Source organism: Callithrix jacchus, chromosome 5, assembly GCF_049354715.1.
Source record: "Callithrix jacchus isolate 240 chromosome 5, calJac240_pri, whole genome shotgun sequence".
Lineage (NCBI taxonomy): Eukaryota > Metazoa > Chordata > Mammalia > Primates > Cebidae > Callithrix > Callithrix jacchus.
In genome coordinates, this window is record NC_133506.1 from 119,696,965 (window position 1) to 119,718,174 (window position 21,210).

A 21,210-nucleotide genomic window follows, 5' to 3' on the forward strand; every position below is an offset into this window, starting at 1 on the left:
CCTCACTTGGCTGCGAGGCTCTCTGGTTCTCAGTCCCTGGAGCCTCTGGCCCAGTGCCTCAGGGTGTCTGTGTCCATCTTGTTGGTCTAAGGCATTGAAGAAACCAGGTCCAGGAGGGAAAGAGCTAAGCTGAGAAGGAAAAGGCAGTTTCCAAGCCTGGCTTGATCACTAATTTGCTGGGTGACCCTGCCCTTGCACAAGTCATTAGCCCACGCCAGGCCTCAGTTTCCTCTGTATAAAGAGGGAGGGTTGAGCTGGATAATCCGTGTGGCCTGGGATAAACTACCTAACCTGGCTGTGCCTCAGTTCTTCCCCTGTGAGAGGAGGACACCCGACTCGGCTCACTGAATCCTGGAGAGGATTAAGTAACATCAAGTTCCTGGCACCGTTCCTCCGGCACAGTAGGTGCCTATTTATGAGTTGCCTCTCTCTAAGCCTTCATACTGGGCTTGTGACCCCTTCTTCCTGGAAGGGGGAGGGCCACCCTCCTTTCCTGGCTCCCCGACCCCCAACCTCCAGGGTCTTCTCCGTGCAAGAGACCCAAAGAAAACTCAAGGAGGGGACCCAAGGTCTGGGCCCACCTGGCCTACCTTGCTCAGGGGGCGGGGGCTGGAAACCGGAACCGGCGGAGGAGGGGGCGCTCATCAGGAAAGGCAGCCCACCCCCCGCATCTCGGCAGCAATGCCCCGGCACCTCCGCAGCCCGCCTCTCCTTCGCGCCCCGCTCCCCTCCACCTATAAATAGCACAGGACAAGCTCGCCGTGGCGATGACGCCGCTGGGCAGGCGAGGGAAAGGAGGCAGCTCTGCCAGAGCGGTGGGCGGCGGGCGCGGCGGCAGGAGGGGTGCGGCCCCTCCGTGCCTGGCTCCGATGATGGGCGCCACCGAGTCATCCTGGGGCCCCACGGGCCGCGACTGTCCCCGCCGCCAGCGTTTCTGTCTCGGGCTTGGGGGACTGCGGGGACGAGGCTGACCTCGGGCGAGTACCGAGCCCCTCCAGACCGCCGGCACTCCCGGTCTCGGAAGGCACCTCTGGGTAGGCAAGACCGGTGCCGACGGCCCTGGAGCGCAGGTGCGTGTCCACTCCCTGCGACACTCAGGTGCACGCGGAGCCGGAAAGTGACCGCAGCCCCACCCCGTTTCCTTCCAGCGTCCCCACACCTCCTACCCCTTTTCTCAGATCCCCTTTAGGCTCTCCCCAGACCTCACCCTCCTCGGGCCGCTGGAGGAAGGGGATGAAGCCTGGGACCCCTGCCATGTTGCCGCCTGCCCAGCACCCCTCCTTTCAGAGACGGAGGAATCCTTCAGCTCTCAACCTTGCCCCTCTCGGCATCCCCAGCCCCCACTCCCCACCTCCCTGCCCCTTTCCTTCCTCTGTCCCAGTGAGACACAGAGCAGATGGAATGGGACAAGAAACATTTAATTAGCGATCTGGGGCTCGGCAAGAACCCAGCAGACCCATCATGCAGCCTCATGTACAGTGGGCATTGGGCCCACCCCTGGGATATTGCTGGGGGGGCCTCATGGCAGCAAACAGGGCAGTGTGGCTTGAACCCCCACTTTGCGGGGGAGAAGTGGGGCAGGGGCCTTTGGGTAGGAGGATCTGTGTCTCTCCCACTGCATGGGAGGGTGTAACTGTGCCCAGAATGGGGGTGGCATGGGTGGGCACAATCGGCATAGAAGAGGGTCTGAGCTTGGGGGAGGGAGGTTGGCACCAGAGAAAAGCAGCCTGCAAGGGAGGGGTCCTCTCCGTGTGTGCCCACCCACCCCCTTTCCTGGAGGCCAAACAGAACATTCCACCTTCCTTATCTGTCTTCCACCCAGTCTTTTCCCCAGGGTTCTGTGTCCAGGACAAGGGAGCAGATATAGCCAGCAAAAGGGCTCCTGGAGTATCTGCCCATCCCCTGCAGAGCCTGGAGAGACACGGGAGAAAGGTCAGCCCAGAGGGTTGGACTCCTGGGGCAGGCAGGAAAGCCTGGGATGGGAACTGACAGTCAAGTCACAGGCTCCCCTGGTGGGTGGTTCCTGTGTGACTGGAGGTCCTGACAGTGAAATGGGGTTGTTTTGACCAAGCACAGGCCAGGGTTTTGTTCTCAACTGAGTTTCCATGTCCAGGCAGCTCTTGGGTTTTCTTTTTTTTCCTTTCTTTTTTTGAGATGGAGTCTGGATCTGTCGCCCAAGCTGGAGGGCAGTGGTGCAACAGAGCCTCCTCAGCTCACTGCAACCTCCACCTCTCAGGTTCAAGCAGTTCTCCCGCCCGAGCCTCCCAAGTAGCTGGGCACCCCCAATCATGCCTGGCTAATTTTTGTATTTTTAGTAGAGATGGGGTTTCACCATGTTGGCCAGGCTGGTCTTGAACTCCTGACCTCAGGTGACCCGCCCATCTTGGCCTCCCAAAGTGCTGAGATTACAGGCATGAGCCTCCACACCCGGCCAGCTCTTGAGTGTTCTACTTGAAAGGACAGTCTCTGATTTGTCACACCTTCCAGGGACCTCAGCTTCCCCTCGTTTTTCAGCCCATGTTTCAAGTAATGGGAGAGATTCCTGCACAACTTTCCTGAGAATTGACTGAGTGACAGAGGGGAAGACCAGAAGGTGGACTCAGGACCCTCCTATGGCCCTGGGTCCCCTCCCCACCCACGGTGGAGGGCTGAGGACAAAAAAAGGCCTGCTCCCAAGGCCCCACTTGCAAAGGAGCAGATGCATGGTCAAACAAACACAGACCCAAGCAGAGGCTCTGTGGGGAGAGGGGTGTGCCAGGCATGCACAGGCAGTGTGGGTAGGGGAAGTCTAGAAGAAGCAGCAAATAAATTCCCCAGAACCCTCCCCGGGGCTGGACTCAGCCCAGCAAGTGGACTGGGGTGCCTGGGTGCTGGGTGGACCTACCTGTAGCTTCCTCATTCCCTCCTGCCCCACCCCATCCCCACCAAGTCCCAGAGGATGTACCATTCAGGGCACCCCACCCAAGAAATGAAATATTCCTCATTACAGCGGCTCCTAAGCACAGTCTCCTAGTGCTCCTAAGGCACCTAGGAGAGAGACAGGGGGAGGAAGAGCATAGAGTGGACAAGGGGGCCTCATCCCCTCCCTGGCCAGAAGCAAGGGCCAGGCAAGGTTGGCATCTGGGTTCCCTTGGCTCCTCTCAGATCTCGGTCAGGGCGTCGACTGGCACCAGGCCTCGCTTCTTGCCGCTGCTGACACGGATGAAACCATCAGCATCCTTGCTTCTTCCCATGCCCACACATATCTAAGCCAGAGAGACACGGAGCTGAGGCCTGGCATGGCTGGCAGCCCTGCCCTCAGTCCTGCCCATGGCCCACAGGGGACCCCTTCAGGGGATGATGGGACCAGTGTCAGATGTGGATCAAGCCCTTCGCTGGAGTGATGGGAGCAGATTTCACGAGGGTAGAGGCCTCAGCAGTGAGACCAGGACATCAGCAGCGCTTCAGGGCTGACCTTGGAGATCAGCCGCCATACTGCCCCGCCCCACCCCCATCACAGAGGAGGTTACAAGGGAAAAGGACTTGTCTCATGTTACACAAAAGGCCAGAGCTAGCATTCAAACCTGAGCTTTAGACTCTGAATCTAGTGCTCCTGCCCTAACCCAAGCTGCCTGTAATGTCACTCAGTCTCCTGTCTCTATTAGTCACGAGCCCAAATTCTCCAACAGGGGCTGGCAGGAGGGCCTGAATCCCCTTCCTTCTAACCTGTTTTCCCCCCAGCTGCCAGGATCAGCCTCCCGCTGACATTTGTCTCCACCCCAGAGGCTGACTCCCTGCCTCGACTGCAGGGCCCCAGGCTGGGCCTCAGGCACTCACCTGGTTCTCCTTAAGGCTCATGTAACCCTGTTCCTTGTTCCCGGAGAAGGGCTGGCAGCAGCGCCAAACATTCTCACCTGGCCTCACCCGCTGCACAAAATTAGCTGGGAAGAAGCCAATCCGGTCGCCGATCTTGCCCTGGGGACGAGGTTGGCAATGAGCACCTGAGCCACACCCCACCCCTCCTACCCACCACTGCTTTCTCTAGACCCGGCTCCCACTCAGTGCCAATGCCATTATCCTCCAGATCTGGGGCTCTCCGTATTCCAGGTATTCCAGCCCCCAGCCAGGTGGCTTCTGGGCCGGGAAGGGCATGAGGTAAGCAGAGGGACAAGGCTGAGGCAAGGAGAGTCAAAATGGAGAGGACATCCCAAGGGTTGGTCTTCGTTTTGGCTAGGACCAGTGGTTGGAGGAGAGGTTGTCTTTGGGGCCTGGTGAGAAGGTGGGGGCAGTGCCCATCGAGGGTGGGGGCTGCTGGGGTGCCTACCAGGGTCCCTCCACTCCCCACCCTGCCGAGTCACCTTCCACCAGTCCTCATTAGAGTCATCCACCAGCATGATCCGATCTCCAGGCCTGGGGACACAGCTAGGTTAGCATAAGGAGCAGGGAGTCCTGCCCGTCCCCATCCTAGCAGTCCCTGGGCACCTGGGACCCTGCAGTCCTCAGCTAGGAGAGAGGATTCCTTTTTGTTGTTGTTGTTGTTTTTTAGACAGAGTCTCGCTCTGTCACCCAGGCTGGAGTGCAGTGATGTGATCTTGGCTCACTGCAACCTCCACCTCCTGGGTTCAAGTGATTCTCCTGCCTCAGCCTCCCAAGTAACTGGGATTACAGGCACCTGCCACCATGCCCAGCTAATTTTTGTATTTTTAGTAGAGATGGGGTTTTAAGTTTTCACATGTTGGCCAGGCTGGTCTTTTTTTTTTTTTTTTAATCATTATGAAAAACAAGCCAGGCTGGTCTTGAACTCCTGACCTCAAGTTATCTCCCAGCCTCAGATTCCCAAAGTGCTGGGATTACAGGCATGAGCCACCACGCCCCACTGGGAAAAGATTCTTGATGCCCTCAGAGGACACTGTGTGACTACAGGTGCAGCAGGCACTTGCTGGGACAGCCCAGGCAGAGGGCAGGAGACATGACCCTAGCATGAATCACTCTTAGACCCTGGGCAGCTCTGGCTCTTGTCTGGGCTCACTAGCCTCAAGCATGCAAGAAGGTTCTTGAAGGCCCCCCTCACACTGTGCCCCAAGGTCTGGGAGCGCAGAGCTGCTCAGCAGTGCCAGTCACCAAGGGGACTTACTGCAGAGCCAGATCATTGTTCTCCTGGGGCAGAAACTTGTAGAGTGCGACGTAGGAGTACATGGGCCCCACATCCTTCCGCAGAGGGGCTTTGGGGGGCTGCGGGAGAATCTCTGGGTCGGTGACGGGAAAGCAGCACCCTCACTCCCCCCACTCTCCAATTGCTCTGAGTGTGCCACCCTGGGGGCTGTAGGGGACACAGTGAGTCCTGGGTCAAAGGCAGGGAGAAGTGAGACCCTCGTATGTGCTATGCTCACCCACCCCAACGGGCACTGGGCCAGGTTGGAGAGGGGAGCCCCCTTCTGCCTGCTGTTCCCTAGAGTTGCCTGCCTTTGGAAGAGCAGGAGTAAGTGCAGTGGGCAGTGGGATGGGGGTGGGAGGGTAACTCCTTCTGCCTCCCATGCCCTCTCACCCTGGCATTGCCCATCCCTGAGGATAAGTGAGGAAGCAGCAAATCCCCATGCACCATGTTCTTGCCCTCCTATGCATCAATGGCAAGAAGAGATGACACCCGCTTCCCACCCTGGCCTTCCGGGCTGGTGCCAGTACAGGCTCACCTGCTGTCCAGGGCTCTTCTCCTCTGGTCCTGGCCCTTCACTCTCTGCTGGGGCTGTGAATACTGGAGATGCTAGGGGTGGGAGCAGGGAAGGGTGAGAGGCAGCAGGGAGCACCTCCATTGTACCCCATTCCTGCCCCTGGTGCCCGCTGCCACTCACCACTGTCACCAGGCCCCTCCTCGGAGCTGCGGACGCTGCCTTCCCCATCCTCGGTCAGCTCATCCCGCTCACTCTGGGGACAGAGAGAGGAGAGGATTCAGTCCCCGAGCCCACTGTCATGTTCAGACACCCCTCCCCAAAAGACCCCCCCCCTTTTTGCCCACCATACCAGGCTCCGTGTCGGGGACTCAGAGGTGCTGCTGAAACTGGAGCGGTTCATCAGTGCCAGGGAGGTGCCATAGCGCAGGGTCTCGTAGACAGGGTCCACCTTCCCACTGGCCCCTGCTGAATATCCACCCTCAAGGCCTGGCTCTGCCCTGAAGCCCTGCACCTCTAGCTCTGGCTCAGCATGCCCCAGGCTGAGCTCCCCAGCTGCCCCCTCACCTGTCCCTCCCAGGTCTTCCTCATCCCAGAGATGGCTCCAGGTCCTCCCATAGTGCTCACGCAGAAACCTGGATCATCCTGGACTCCTGGCTGTCCTCGATGCCCACAGCTACTCCATCGCAGAGCCCTCCCTCCCCGCACCCCTAGCACACCTCCCTCCATCACCACTGCTACCAGCCTAATTCACACTACCACACTGTCTCAGCAGCTGTCGTGGCCTTTCAACTGGTCTCCCTCCTTCCACTCCAGCCCTGCCAATCCACACAGCAACCAGATGCTTTGGTAGGAACAGAAATTGCCCTTAGTAGAAAGTCCAAAGGCTAAAATGTACCCTGAGGCCTTGAACCCATGGCCTCTTTATAACCGCTCCATCTTCCTCCCTCAGTCCCAGCCACCACTCACTTTGCCTTTTTTTTTTTTTTTTTTTTTTTTTTTTGAGACAGAGTCTCCTTCTGTCTTCCAGGTTGGAGTGCAGTGGCGTGATCTCAGCTCACTGTAATCTCTGCCTCCCGGGTTCAAGTGATTCTCTGCCTCAGCCTCCTGGGTAGCTGGGATTACAGGCACCCACCACCATGCCCGGCTAATTTTTGTATTTTTAATAGAGTCGGGGTTTCACCATGTTGACCAAGATGATCTTGATCTCTTGACCTTGTGATCCGCCCACCTCAGCCTCTCAAAGTGCTGAGATTACAGGCGTGAGCCACTGCACCCGGCCCACTATGTCCTTTCTTTAACTCCTTGTCCTTCCTTTCTCAGCCTTCCCTCTGCCCCACACCCATCTTTCCAGATCCCGAACGGGTGAACCCCTCACACCTCATCCTTCACATCTCTGGGCAGTCTTCCCTGATTTTGCAGATGAAGACAGCAAGCTTCTCTCTCTCTCTCTCTCTCTCTCTCTCTCTTAGTTTAAGGACAGAGTCTCACCATGTTGCCCAGACTGGACTCCAACTCCTGGGCTCAAGCGATCCTCCCACCTCAGCCTCCCAAGTAGCTGGGATCACAGATATGAGCCACCACACCAGGCTTCCGGCACACATTCTATGCTCTATTCCTTCTTTCCCGCTTAAGGCACTCAGGCTAATGGTGATCGACTGTATAATGGTGATCTGCCTGACTGTCCATTGCAGTCCTATCTCCTTTACTAGGCCATAAATTCCCCCTTCTTCACTACTGTGTCTCAGAGTCCAGCTCTGTGCTCGGCACTTAGTATGTGCTTAATAAAGTGCTTGTTGAAGGAATGATGAGTGAATGAATGAATGAGCCCCAAATTCAGGACAGGAGCATCCAGAGAAGGGAAATGGTAGGAGAGCCAAGAACTGGCCGTGCCAGCGTGACTCAGGTACCCATCTCAGAAATGTTTGTTTATTTATTTATTTATTTATTTATTTGAGATGAAGTCCCACTCTGTAGCCCAGCCTGGAGTGCAGTGGCACCATCTCGGCTCACTGTAACCTCCGCCTCCCAAGTTCAAGCAACTCTCCTGCCTCAGCCTCCTGAGTAGCTGGGACCACAGGTACATGCCACCACACCCAGCTAATTTTTTATATTTTTAGTACAGATGGGGTTTTGCTATGCTGGCCAGGCTGGTCAGGAATGTTGATTTCTCATCACACCGCAGTGGGAGCAGGACAGCAGCCAAGGGGACACTCACCAGTGGGTGGGGACTCTTTGCTTGTGGCACAGGCTGGTGGTGGCTCATGCACCAGGAGAGGGGAGCTGAAGTTCCGGCGGAAGGAGGTGGACTATGACGAAAGAGAGCAGAGAGGGTGTGAGGAGATCATGGCCCATGGAGAACTTGGTCCTTCCCAAGCCCAGAGCCCACCCCACAGGAGGGAGCTACCCTGCGGGGTACTCATTCCCCATGTGACAGTCCTGGCAGCACTCAGCTGGCCATCTCTGCCTGGGTCCCCACTCACCGTCTTGCCTGGGCATTGCTGGTGGGAGATCTCCTCAGAGCACCAGAGGTGGACGCTGACTTTGCACGTCTTACATCGCAAGCCCTGTTTGGAGTTCCCTAGGAAGAATTTGGGTTCAGCAATTGAGGACACCTCCGTGGGCAAAGGGCAAAGGAGACACCTTAGGGCATGAAGAGAGCAGGGGTTGGGCATCCTCATGCCAACCTTGAGGCCCCGCACCTACCCCTCACACAGTCAGGGTGTGAGGGCGCATGGAAGCCAGAGTCGTCAGTAAACACGGCAGTGACACTGGGTACACCCCGACCCCGGCCATGCTCCCTTCTCTTCGTGGGGTAAGCGGCACAGTTAGGGATGGGTGCGGTGGTTCATGCCTGTAATCCCAGCACTTTGGGAGGTTGAGGTGGATAGATTTCTTGAGCCCGGGATTGGAGACCAGCCTGAGCAACACGGCAAAACCCCATCTCCACAAAAAATTTTAAAATTAGCTGGGTGTGGCAGTGTGTGCCTGTAATCCCAGCTACTCCAGAGCCTGAGGAAGGAGGATCCCGTGAGCCTGGGATGTGGAGGTTGCAGTGAGCCAAGATTGTGTCACTGCACTCCAGCCCAGGAGACAGAGCGAGACACAGTTAGTATTGGGGCCCCTGAACAGCCAGAACCCAATAATATCTGGCAGCTCCATGGGCCCACACCCCAACACCCGCCCTGGCCCCTCCCCGTGGCCACCTCGACGCCCAGGCACCTACCTACGATGAGCTGATGGCACAGCTCGCAAGGGCTGGCTCGCTTGAAGACATGCTCCTGGAAGCTGTGCAGCCTCACTGGTTTGAGCGCTGCCAGGGGACGTGGGACTGGGCATGGCGAGGGGCTGGGGGTGGACAGGCCTCTGTTCGAGGCTGGGGGTGGTGGGGAGGGAGGGGGCAGTGGGGTTGGGGGCGTCAGCAGCACCTCAGTGGGGCACTTGAGCTCAGAGCCCGAGCGAAGGAAGAAGTTCTCCATGCTCTTACTTCGGAGGATGGTCTTGAGGGAGAGAGAGCGCTTGAATCGCTGGAGCTGAGAGAAGAGGGAGCTATGAGTGGGAGCTTAGAGGGGGCTGGCCACGGAGGGCTTCCCTTCAGGGGGTCTCTAGCTGTTGGGACAGCAGCAGCAGCAGCAGCAGCAGCGTGGGGGCTGAGGGCCTGAGCAAAACGAAACACCAAGATAGAGGCTCCCTAGGTCCCGCTGATGCTTCGCAATCTCAGGTACCACAAGAGTCAGGTGGGTGACCACGGGAAGAAAGGAGTCCTGGCTGAGCGGGCGGCAGTCAGGAGGGGTGAGGGCCTCGGCAAACTGGATCCCCAGGGAGCCGCTGCAGGTCTCCTCCAGCCAACCGAGGCTGCTCTAGAAGGCCAGCCCAGTGCTGCCAGGTTTTCTAATTTTTCAAAAGAAATCTAGACTTTGATGTGAAAGTGGATAGAAACAAGTTTAAGAGGTTCAGTTACCACTTTTCCTGGCAGAAATGGTAGTATACTATATTTCCCGTGCTTGCTTTCTTTCACTTAACAGTAAATCCTGGAAATCATTCCATACCCATACATAAATAGATTCATCATTCTTTTTTTATGGCTACAAAGTATTTTGTTGTATGGGTGTACCATTTACTCAAATTTAGAAAAAATATATATATAGGTGGGTGCAGTGGCTCCCGCCTATAATCTCAGTACCCTGAGAGGCTGAGGCAGGAGGGAATGGCTTGAGCCTTGAAGTTGGAGGCCAGCCTGAGCAACATAGTATCCACCTGCGTTCTCAAACAGGCTGGGGGTGGGAGGAGTGGTCATCCTGGCTCCTCATCCTTGGGACTGATTCTCCCTCCAGAACAGCCCTCCCCTCCCAGCGGCTCATCACCTCCACAGCCCTTAGTTCAGGCCCTGATGTCCCCAGTCTGGTTCAAGGCCACAGCTCCCACTCCACCTGCCCTCTGTACAGCTGCTGGGGAGGTGATGCCTGACCCTGCTGAAAACCCTTCCTGGCTCCTCAGGATGCCGTCCAAGGCACTCACCCCAGCCATGAGACTCTCCTTGCACCTTGGCCAAACCTGTCCTTCCAACCTGTAGCCCAGAAATAAGGATTCTTGAACTCCTCCATGCTTTTATGCCTCTGAGCTTTTGCCATGTTTGTCCTCTTCTCTGCCTTACTCAGCTCGTACCCTCTTTATCCTGCCAATACGCTTCCACTGGCCCTTCTCTTCTACGAAACGAAAGTCTCTTCCGAAGGAATTCTGCTTCGTGGCCCAACCCCTCCTCTGGTGTCTGCTGCATCCAGCCCAACTTCCATCACAGCCACAATCAGGTGGTGGCTGTTTTTTATTTCTCACTCCCCAGGAAACTCTGAGCCCTTAAGGACGGGACGGGCACAGTTGCTGGCTTCACATCCCCATGCAGGCTCTCACCACATAGTAGGTGCTCAGCCAGAGGCCTTTGGTAAACAAATGATAAGCTAGCGGCTGGACTCTCCATGGATCCCACATTCTAGAGGGCAGGGTCGATTCTGTGGTGAGGCCAGAGCTATTTCCACCTCTCACCTAAACACACCCTACTGAGTCTTCTCAGAGAGAGGTCTGGAAGCCTCTTAACCAGAGCCTTGGCCGTCTCCCTTCCCACTGAGAGTCGCCTTACCCCTGCCCACTCCTTCCTACTAGAGACAGAAACAGGGGCCAGCAGCCTGGCTCCGGGCAGAGGGACTTGGCCAGCCTTCCCAGCTGGCACGCCAGGCAGCCTATGTGCCATGGCTGTCTGCCTGGCCACCATGCCAAGGGGATGGAAGTGGTGGCCCCTCCAGCCTCCAGGAGGCCAGCAGGCAGCAAGACAGAGAGAGAAACAGAGGGGATGTTTGGGCAAAAGGCAGGCTCTGGTGTGCCAGCTGGGAGGCCAAAGCCCTGGGGTGTCTGGCACACTGAAGTGCTCAGCGCCTTCCAAACCCAGCTTCCTGGACAGCACTGTGGGCTTCTTTGTGTATCTGTGAGAAGCAAGGCCCCAGGCCCCAGATGCCTGGGTGTTGGAGCAGAGGTGGAAGGCTGGAGAGACAATTAATGAGAACACAAAACCCAGCCTATGTAAGGTTCTGGGCCAGCCAGGGCCGCATGTGGCTCTAGGGGCTCAGATGGTCGCCAAGAGGCAGGTGAACCATCCACTGCTCTGTCCAGGGACCTCAGGCATGGAGCACACAAGGTTGCTGGAAGATGTGCTGGGGCTGGGGGCAACACTAAACCTGCAGCCTGAAGGCAAATCACTTCACTTCTTCTCTCTGAGCCTCAGTTTCTCCACATCCAAGAGGGAAGACTAGATATTCTCTCTCTTTTTTTTTTTTGAGACGGAGTTTCCCTGTTGTTACTCAGACTCCCAGACTGGAGTGAGTGCAATGGCAGGATCTCGGCTCACCGCAACCTTCACCTTCTGGGTTCAAGCAATTCTGCCTCAGCCTCCCAAGTAGCTGGGACTACAGGTGCGCACCATCATGCCCAGCTAATTTTTGTATTTTTAGTAGAGATGGGGTTTCACCTTGTTGACCAGGATAGTCTCGATCTCTTGACCTTGTGATCCACCCGCCTCGGCCTCCCAAAGTGCTGGGATTATAGGCGTGAGCACCGCGCCCGGCCAAGATTAAAAGATTCTCTTCTCTTTTTTTCACTCTTCTTGCCTAGGTTAGAGTGCAGTGGCGCACTCAGCTCACTGCAACCTCCGCCTCCCAGTTCAAGCGATTCTCCTGCCTCAGCCTCCTGAGTAACTGAGATTACAGGCGTGCACCATGATGCCCAGCTAATTTTGTATTTTTAGTAGAGATGGGGTTTCTCCATGTTGGTCGGGCTGGTCTGGAACTTCCAACCTCAGGTGATCCGCCCACCTCAGCCTCCCAGAATGCTGGGATTACAAGTGTGAGCCACTGTTCCCAGCCAGGAAAACTAGATACTCTCTAAGCAATACAAGGCTCTAGGTCCAAATATCCCCAGAAACTTACATCTCTGAGGGGCTGTCAGGGTCCAAACCCTGGAACTGAACTAACACTCTATATGCAGCATCTCATTCATCCCAATGTGGCCCTTGGAGGTAGTGATAATTACTGTCCCACTTTTCAGATGAGGAATCAAGGGTCATGGCGGTTAAATCACTTGCCCAGGAGTCCTCAGCTGGGAAACAGTAGAGCCAGGACTTGAACCAGTGGCTCCAGCTACTGAACCCAAAGCACCAGAAGCATCCTGCTGCGCTGGGCCCTGCCTGGGCCCTCAGCCCCGTCGCTCAGCCAGGAACTCGTCCACCAGGTCAATCAGAGATTACCTGGAGGACTGGCCACCTAGAGTAGTCCCCACCTCTTCACGCTGCAATGCCCTGCCCACATCCCCTCTCAAGAGTTGGTCACCTCTTGTGATGGGAAGCAGGCGGTCTCTTGGGACAGTCATTCCATCTTTGGGCAGCTGCAATCGCTGGAAAGTGCTTCCCTATATAGAGCTGAAACCTGCCTCCTTGGAATTTTTGCCTATCAGCATTTGTTCCTCCCTTGGCTCCAGAAAGGGCTACTCCCTCTCATACACATCAGCCCTTCAAATATTTGAAGACATCATCAATCATGTCCCCCTTACCCCCCAGGCCCTTATTTTCATAGTAATCCTCACAGGAGGTTCCAAGCCTCCCTACCCTCCAGGCTGTGCCCTTTCCTGGTACCCCCTGGTCTCGGTGCCAAGAGCCACCTCTGCTGGGTTCCAGAGGCCTCTGGAACAGAATGTTCCTGGGTACCAGGGCAGCCCCAACTCTGCCGGCTGATACTCTCTTGCTTGGCTGTGGGCCCCAGATCCCAGCGGGGTGGAGAAGCAAGAAGGTATGACATGCCACCTGGGGTGGCTGGCAGATGTCAGAGGCTACAGGTCTGGGTTGGGGCATCTCTGCCAAATGGCTTGTTGCCTGCCCACTCCAGAGACATCTGGCTTGGTAACCCAAACTGAATTTTGGTGCAGCCAGGCCAGGCATTTCTGCTCCTGGGGCTCCTGATTCCCAGAGAGGACCTTTTCCCATCTCTTCCCCCCACTATATTTTTGGTGCCCTCACTTCCCTGGGACCCATTCTCTGGCATGGAGAGAAGCTGCGGTGTACCCTGGCAAGTGGGCCCTCCTGGTCACTCTTCCTCCCAGTGCACCCAGTTTGTCCAGCTGGGAGCCTGGACCACCAAGTCTGTTCTTCTGAACCCCATCCTAGAGACAGGGCCTGGCCTGTTTCCCCCCTACCTCCCCATATCCTGGGCGGCCCCTTATTTCCTCAATCCCCACAGCATCTCCTGAAAGGGCACGAGGCATCTGGCAGTGGGTGGTGGTGGATGTGGCGCAAGCTGACTCAGAGCAGAGCTGGCACGAGGGGGTCCTTCCAAGGGTGGCAACAAAGGGGGTGATGGGCAGGCCCTATGTGGTAAGAAGGGATGGAGACCAAGAGAGGAGGAGGACTCCCTAGGAGGGTTGCTGAGTGGCTCAGATGCAGGGCTGATCCTGCCTGGGGGCAAGCAGGAGGCAGCCAGTGATTCCCAGGGGGCACCAACACTGATAAATAAGCCTGGAATGTTGGCGTCACTACCTGATGTGCACTGGCCCCCTCTGTTGTACCTGCCTCACACTGAGCTGGGTGGGCAGCACCCAAACACACTCTCTTCCATCTCCCCCACCTACACAGTCTGGAGACAGGAGATTCTTTGAGCCAGGGTGAAGTGTGGGATGGAAGGAGGCTAGCAGGGGTCCTGGATTCTCTCTCTGCCACCTCTGCCCTGCTGAATACCCCCAACCCAACCCACAGCCTAGTCTGTGTTAGTGCAGAGTCCTTCAAAAGAGTGAAGTGTAGGAGAGGGCCGGAGGGCCAGGGCTTCAGCTGACCTAGCACAGAGGGCTAGGCCTCACCCTGGCTCAAAGAAGCTCCTGTCTCCAGACTGTGTGGGTGGGGAGATGGAAGAGAGTGTGGTTGGGTGCTGCCCACCCAGCTCAGTGTGAGGCAGGTACAACAGAGGGGGCCAGTGCTCATCAGTGATGCTGGCTCATGTATGTAATCTCTGCCCTCCCCACCCCTTGAATCTCCAAGCTCAGACCCAGAGGTGACAACACTGGAGGGTCCCTGGGCTGGGAGGAGGGAGAGGCACAGACCTGCAGGCCCTCACCTTCCCCAACACACAGCTGAGCAGGCAGCCTGCTGGAGTGCTGAGGCAGCACCACCCCGCGCTCCTGCCCGCCTTCCAGAGCTCCCAGGGAGGGGGCTGGAGTGAACAGGCCTTTGTATGGAAAGCCGGGCAGAGCCTGGGAGGCCCCAAGCCCCTGGAGGCAAGCAGGGGGACTGTGTATGTCTACCCAGGGTGACTAGAGGGCAACCGGGGTCAGCGGCATTGGAGCTTAGGGGAGGTTCAGCTCCCAGACCGTCTGCTTGACAGAAGTTGTCACAAATATTCTAAGCAATAGAATATCCCTGGGGTACCTCTGCCAGACTCCACCCTGATCCTATGTCCTCCTCCTCCGTAGGAACAGGGTAAACACGATCCTCCTCAGGGTCACTCCCTTGATGACCTTGACCTTGAATTAACCTCAACTCCTATGGGGTGGTCAAGATGGAAGGAGGAGGAAGGGGAACAGTAGGAAGAAGCCTAGGGAGCCAGCGATTCCTCCGGAACCCAGGCCCACCATTTCTGGTCCTCACTGTCCCCCTTCGCCACTGGAAAACAGGAACAGGATGGGAACAAAATACCAGGGGAAGAGAGAGGGAGGAGGTCTTGGCCTGAAGTCTGGGAGGGGGCAGGGCGCACCCTTGGCACAGCCCTTTCCGCCCCATCCCCCGGCCCGCTCAGGTTGCTCCCGCAGAACAAAACTTCTCGCGGGCCAGTCGCCAGAACCTAGAACTTGGGAACGGAGCAGACGGATTAGAAGAGGGGGGTGCTGAGTGTGAGCGGCGGTCTCTCCACACCCCGTTCAGGGCCAGGAGTCTGGGCTCCGCCCGCCTTCGCGGGGAGTAATTTATTCATGGTGACTCCCGCAGGAGTAACAATCATCCATAATTAGGGTTAATGATGACATTCATTAATTACGATGACTTCTCTTTTCGCTTCTACCCGCTCCCCCGGCGCCCCACCGCTTGGTCCCGCTCCCGGGGTAGGGGGTGGGGCTGCCTTTCTGGTCTGGAGCCACAACCGCAGGCCCGGGTCCCCGCCCGCTACCGACGGCCCGCGCTGCCGCAGGCCCCCGCGCGGACTCCGCAGCTGCGCACCCCCGGCCGCGGCCTCGCGTCCCCGAGCCCAACCCCGCTGGGAGCGGGGAATGCAGGACTGCGGAGGGGCAGGGAGAGACACCCAGAGACGCGGAGATAAACACCCAGAGACGCGGGGAGAGACGCGGAGAGACGCACACAGAGAGACGCCAAGACACAGACACGCAGGTTGTAGAGACACATTCAGAGACACGAGCGAGGGCAGAGGGGCAGACTGAGCCCGGCACGGGGACCCGGCGGCCGTGGGAGGGTGCGCCTCGCTCGCACAGCCGGGCACGCACCCCGCCCGCGCCGCTCCACACGCGCCCTCCGGCCTCCCTGCGCCCATCCCTCCAACGAAGCCCGGTTGCCGCCTCCCCGGAGGGTAGCGATGGCGCGCGCGGCCGTGCGGTGCTGGTGTGATCTGGGGCTCCTCGTGGCCCCTCGTCGCCAATCCACTCCTCCCCCCGAGCGTGGCGCGGAGCCTCAGTGGTCACGCGGGCCCCGCGACCGCGACCCCAGGACGACCGGGCCCACAGGAGGACCCCGCCGGGAAGAGGGCGCCTGGGCCAGGGACACACGGGGCGGGGACAGGCCTCGCGCCCCCCAAGTTACCTTGGTTTCCTGGAGGGCGGAGACGGTCCCTGGGGGGCTGTGGGTGGCCGCGTCATCCGGTTCGTTCTCCTTCTCGCTCATCTCGGTCATGGTTCGGGAGGAGGGTCGGAGAAGGTGCGGAGACCCGACGGCAGGCCGGCCGCGGGCAGGCTGCGGGTGGCGGGCGTCTCCGGGACTCTGAAGCCCTTCTCCAGAGGCTGCCCCCAGTTGGCCTCCGGCACGGCAGCCCCCCACCCGCGGGCGCGGGCGGAGAAAGTTGCCGGGGTGGCGGGCGAGGGGAGGCGACCACGCCGAGCCGCGGGAGCGGGACCACCCCGGGCGAGAGGACCGAGGGTCTGCAGAGGATGCTGCTCGGAGCGCAGGGAGGAGGAAAGTGGGACCGCGGGGATGAGCCGAGGGAGGGAGCCACGGAGCTGTCCGTGTCCGGCCGGTTCCGCCGTCCTCTGCGCCCGCCCCCCATTCCCTCCCCTCCCCCGCCGGCCCCAGCCCGGCACCCGGTGGCCCCTCCGCCCAGTCCTCGCTGCCCAACTTTGATTTAGGAGGTCGCCTGGTCCCGCCCCCTGCCCTCCGCCGCTCCCCCTCGCCGCCATGCAAATCGGGCTCTCAGCTATTGGCTGCCGCTGTGGCCAGGAGGGCGAGCTAGGCTGAATCTTGGGGGGCTCGACACGATGGGGCGGGGCTTGGCGGTGAAAGAAGCGAAGGAGGGAGTTTCACACTGAAAAACCCGGGATGCGGGGGGCGTGACCAGATTGAGGGAAGCTTGGGGAGATCATAGTAGCGTCTGGATGGGTTGCAGTGAACAGAAATAGGTTGGGGCTGCAGCAAGATAGCTGAGAGTGAGATCGAAGTTAGGACTTCCTGGAGAGCGAAGATCGAAAGATGTCAGAGGTTGGTGAAGGAAGAATGGGGACCCATCTGTGCCATTAAAAAAATTGGATGCCTCTATGCCCTGAAAAGACTCTCTCCAAATATACACACACCTGGACTATGGTGTATGCGTCAAAGTCAGGCCAGACAATTCCTCCTTGTGATGGAAAGCAGGATGATTCTACCCCTTTCCGGGCTTGGTGTCTGAACTTCAGCAGAGATGGGGCCTCAGTCCTCACACCCAAAGTCCCCAAACTTCACTACAACACGCTCCCCTCCTGAAGATCCTACCACAGCTGGAGTTAGATCAGGGGATAATACCGAGAGGTGGGGGAAGAGGTCCTCACCCTCCAAGGTGCCCCTCCCTCCACCTGGTCTGACAATAACCTTCTATTTATTTTTTACTTTTTATTTAGAAACAGGGTCTCACTCTTTCACCCAGGCTGGAGTGGTGTGATCATAACTCACTGCAGTCTCAGGCTCCTGGGCTCAAGCGATCCTCCTACCTCAGCCTCTCTAATTGCTGGGACCACAGTCATACACCACCATGCCTGGCTAATTTTTAAAATTTTTTGGTAGAGATGGAGTCTTGCTATGTTACACAGGATGATCTCCAACTCGTGGGCTCAAGCGATCCTCCCACTTTGGCCTCCCAGCTTGTTGGGATTACAAGCGTGAGCCACTGTGCCCAGTCAAGATATTTCTTCTTCTCCTCCTCCTTCTCTTTTTCCTTTTTTTTTTTTTTTTTGACAGGGTCTTGCTCTATTGCCCAGGCTGTAGTGCAGTGGCCTGATCACAGCTCACTTCAGCCTGGACCTCCTGGGCTCAACTCTCCCAAACAACTGGGACCACAGGCACATGCCACTTCACCCGGCTAATTTTTAAATTTTTTGTAGAGATGGAGTTTATGTTGCCCAGGCTGGTCTTAAACCCCTAGGCTTAAGTGATCCTCCTGCTTCAGCCTCCCAAAGTGCTGGGATTACAGGTGTGAGCCACCACACTGGCCAAGATGCTTCTTCTAATGTATGTTGATTATCTGGGACCCATTTTCCCAGGTCCCCCTTTCCTTCTGCCCCTTCTGGCTCTGACCAGCAGATCTGACTTCTCTCCTCGTGTGAGTGGAGGGACTTCTGGGTTTAAGTCTCCCTCCTCCTCTGCTGTAGGTGGTAAGGTTGTGGGGGGGTGGCACATGGGGGGCCTGGGGTGCTGAGGGAGGCCCTTATGCTAGCCTGGAGGGCGAGGGGTGGAGTGAACACCTCCCCACGCTCCCCCCTCCAACCCCATGCACACAGCCATTCATAGTATCTCTACCCTCCCAAGCATGAGCTCACCATTGAAGCCCTGCTCAGGTTACCGTGTCCAGGAATAGAGATTTATTTGCCAGTGGCAGAAGTAGGACAAGGACACAGTGAGGGTTCATGGTTGTAGGGGCTCTGACTTTGAGATTTCCTGAGGAAGGTGGGATGGAGCCTGAATGCCATCAAATCAGTCTCCCCAAAAACCTGCTCATGACCAGCCTTCCCTCATCCCCTGCCCCAGACTGTCCTTCTCCCTCCACCCAGCTCAGGCCAGTGCAACCTCCCCTCTCTGGGCAGCTCAGACTTCGGAATGCTTGCAGCGTTGAGACAGGGACATCAGGCCCTCCACTTACCCTGAGCTGGAATAGACAGGGCCTTCTTCTGAGTTTGGAAATCTTCTGGGGGAGGTGCCCCTGTCTCCTCTCAAAGAGCAGGGGCTTTGAGTTCTTAGGGTCCAATACCTCTATGGTCACTAATTAAGTGTGTGGCCTTGGGCATATAACACAATCTTTTAGAGGCTAGTTGTTTTTTGCTGTTTGTTTTGTTTTGTTATTTAGATGGAGTCTCACTTTTGTTACCCAGGCTGGAGTGCAATGGCAGAACCTTGGCTCACTGCAACCTCTGCCTGCTGGGTTCAAGTGATTCTCATGCCTCAGCCTCCCAAGTAGCTCGGATTACAGACGCTCGCCATCACGCCTGGCTAACTTTTTGTACTTTTAGCAGAGATGGGGTTTCACCATATTGGCCAGGCTGGTCTCGAACTCCTGACCTCAGGTGATCCACCCACCTTGGCCTCCCAAAGTGCTGGGATTACAGGCGTTAGCCACCACGCCCAGCCTAGCAACCAACTCTAGAGCCTTGATTTCTTCATCTGCAAAATAGTGATTGTGCCTACCCCACTGTAGAATGAATGAGATAGTGCAGAGTGGCACTTAGCTCAGAAAACACAGGAAGACAGGAAAGGAAAGCTAAAAAAAAAAAAAAAGCCGGGCGAGATGGCACATGCCTGTAGTCCCAGCTACTCGGGAGGCAGAGCGGGGAGGATCGCTTGAGCACAGGAGTTCTGGGCTGTAGTGCACTATGCTGATCAGGTATCCACACTAAGTTCAGCATCAGTATGGTGACCTCCCTGGAGCAGAGTGCCACCAGGTTGCCTAAGGAGGGGTGAACCTGCCCATGTCGGAAACGGAGCAGATCAAAACTCCCATGCTGATTAGTAGTGGGATTGCACCTGTGAATGGCCACTGCACTCCAGCCTGGGCAACAAGCAAGACCCCATCTCTCAAAAAAAAGTTTTTATTCTGGTAGAGACAGGGATCTCACTTTGTTGCCCCAGCCTCATTTTGGACTCCTGACCTCAAGCGATCTCCCTGCCTTGGTCTCCTGGATAAAGTGCTGGGATTACAGGCACACACCATCACATCTAGCCAGGGAAAGTCCATTATTTTTCTTTCCCTCCTTTCTCCTGAGAAATTTGTCCCTTCCCAGTGCTTTCTCTGAGGCAGAGAGAAGTAAACAGCTTCCTTCTCTCATTTTCCTTGGCCAATTGGAGCCTGGTATTCTGTGGAGGAACCAAACTAGAATTGGTGATTCCCGGACAAAGAGATGCTAACTAGATACAGAGAATTCCCAGGGGAAGCCCGGGTGCTGGCAACTGAGGAAAGCCAGGGCAGCTGGAGGACTGTGGGGCCCATCTAGCCTGGACATCAGAGGCCTGAGGTGGGGCAAGCATAGGGGAGGAGGGGGCTGGATGCGATGACCTCTGGCTGTCCTTCCTGGACTGCAGCCTTCGTGTCTCAGAGCAGTCTCTCCTGAATTGAGTCTGAGTCATTGCTCTTAGTACTGACAACTCCCACTGCAGTGACTCAGAGACGAGGCAGAAGCAGCCAGGCCAGCCTCTCTTGGAGAGGAAGGAGCATTGCCCCATCTCAGATTCGGTGGGCAGAAACGAGAGGCAGGCAGGGCGAGGGCCAGGCGCTACTGGAGGATGAATGGCAGCCACACTCCGGGAGGGCTCCCTTAGAAGTGGCAATAGGACGACTGGGGTGCCTCTTGCTGTGAGAGTGGAGAGTGGGCTCTTGGGAGGCCTGGGTCAGGGATGACTTCAAATTTGCCTGAAGCACAATGTCTAGCACATGAAGAGAGACCAGTCCTCAGCCCAGCCCTGCCTTTCATTTCCTGTTTTGTGACCTTGGGCAGAGAGCTGTCTATCTCTAAAGGCACTGGAGTTTCCTTCTTGTCAGATTGGCAGAATTGGATTAGATTAGTTTGAAATGAGGAATTGGATTAAAATGCGGGCAATAATAGTATATCTCTTAGCACTCTTTTGAGGATTAAATGAGTTAATAAGTGTAAAGAGATGGACAGGTTGGAAGTGGTGGCTCACACCTGTAATCCCAGGACTTTGGGAGCCCAAGGCGGGTGGATCACCTGAGTTCAGGAGTTTGTCTACTAAAAATACAAAAAATTAGCCAGGTGGGGTGGCGGGCACCTTTAATCCCAGCTACTCGGGAGGCTGAGGCAGAAGAATCGCTTGAACCCAGGGGGCGGAGGCTACAGAGCGAAACTCCAGCTCGAAAAATAAAAAGTAAAGAGATAGACAGAAAAGCACATAGTAAATGGATGTTACTTTATTTATTTATTTATTTCAAGATAAGGTGTCACATTGCTGCCCAGGCTGGAGTGCAGTAGTGCAATCATGGCTCACTACAGCCTCTACCTCCCTGGCTCAAGTGATTCTCCCGCCTCAGCCTCCCAAGTAACTGGGTCTACAGGCATGTTCTGCTGAGCTCAGCCTGCTAATTCTTATGTTGTTATTAGTTGCTATTAATTACTGCTAATTATTAATAATAATACGATTATTGGGGATTCTTAATCCTGGACTTGCAAATGAGCTTCAGGGAGCTCATGAACCCCTTGAAGCTGTGTAAAATTGCGGAGGATAATAAACATTTTTCTGGGGAGAGTCCAGAGCTTTCAGCTGCTCCTGAGGGCATCTGAGATCCCCAAAAGATTAAGAGCCACTGGCCTACATGACCCCCAGGGAGTCTCCTCTTTGAGTGGCTGAGAT

General features: G+C 56.6%; 1 protein-coding gene across 6 annotated transcripts; it reads right to left on the bottom strand.

The window, feature by feature from the left end:
* Window positions 1–1,397: 1,397 nt before the first annotated feature.
* On the bottom strand, window positions 1,398–16,350 carry STAC2 (SH3 and cysteine rich domain 2). 6 transcript variants are annotated; one of them, XR_013535916.1, is made up of 11 exons: window positions 15,976–16,350; window positions 8,872–9,178; window positions 8,129–8,226; window positions 7,864–7,954; window positions 5,998–6,113; window positions 5,829–5,901; window positions 5,670–5,740; window positions 5,114–5,299; window positions 4,338–4,389; window positions 3,817–3,954; window positions 1,398–3,245 (listed from the first exon to the last, which is right to left on the bottom strand). XR_013535916.1 is itself a non-coding variant. In XM_035303319.3 (11 exons), the coding sequence occupies exons 1-11, from the start codon at window positions 16,063–16,065 to the stop codon at window positions 3,141–3,143; spliced, it is 1,236 nt and encodes a 411-aa protein (XP_035159210.1). In that variant the 5' UTR covers window positions 16,066–16,350; the 3' UTR covers window positions 1,398–3,140. The 6 variants fall into 6 exon arrangements, 4 of the variants coding, with proteins under 4 accessions (XP_035159210.1, XP_035159209.1, XP_078230450.1 ...); XM_035303319.3 differs by having other exon boundaries at window positions 5,114–5,211; window positions 5,998–6,110; XM_035303318.3 differs by having other exon boundaries at window positions 5,114–5,211.
* Between the last annotated feature and the right edge of the window lie 4,860 nt (window positions 16,351–21,210).

Bases quoted from the DNA above. Each gene is read 5' to 3' on its own strand.
- STAC2 (XM_035303318.3), bottom strand. From the start codon at position 16,065: ATGACCGAGATGAGCGAGAAGGAGAACGAACCGGATGACGCGGCCACC. The intron at 9,179-15,975 runs GTAACTTGGGGG...CTCTTCTCTCAG, and splicing joins CCGCCCTCCAGGAAACCAAG to CTCCAGCGATTCAAGCGCTC. The intron at 5,212-5,669 runs GTGAGCCTGTAC...ATTCTCCCGCAG, and splicing joins AGAAGAGCCCTGGACAGCAG to CCCCCCAAAGCCCCTCTGCG.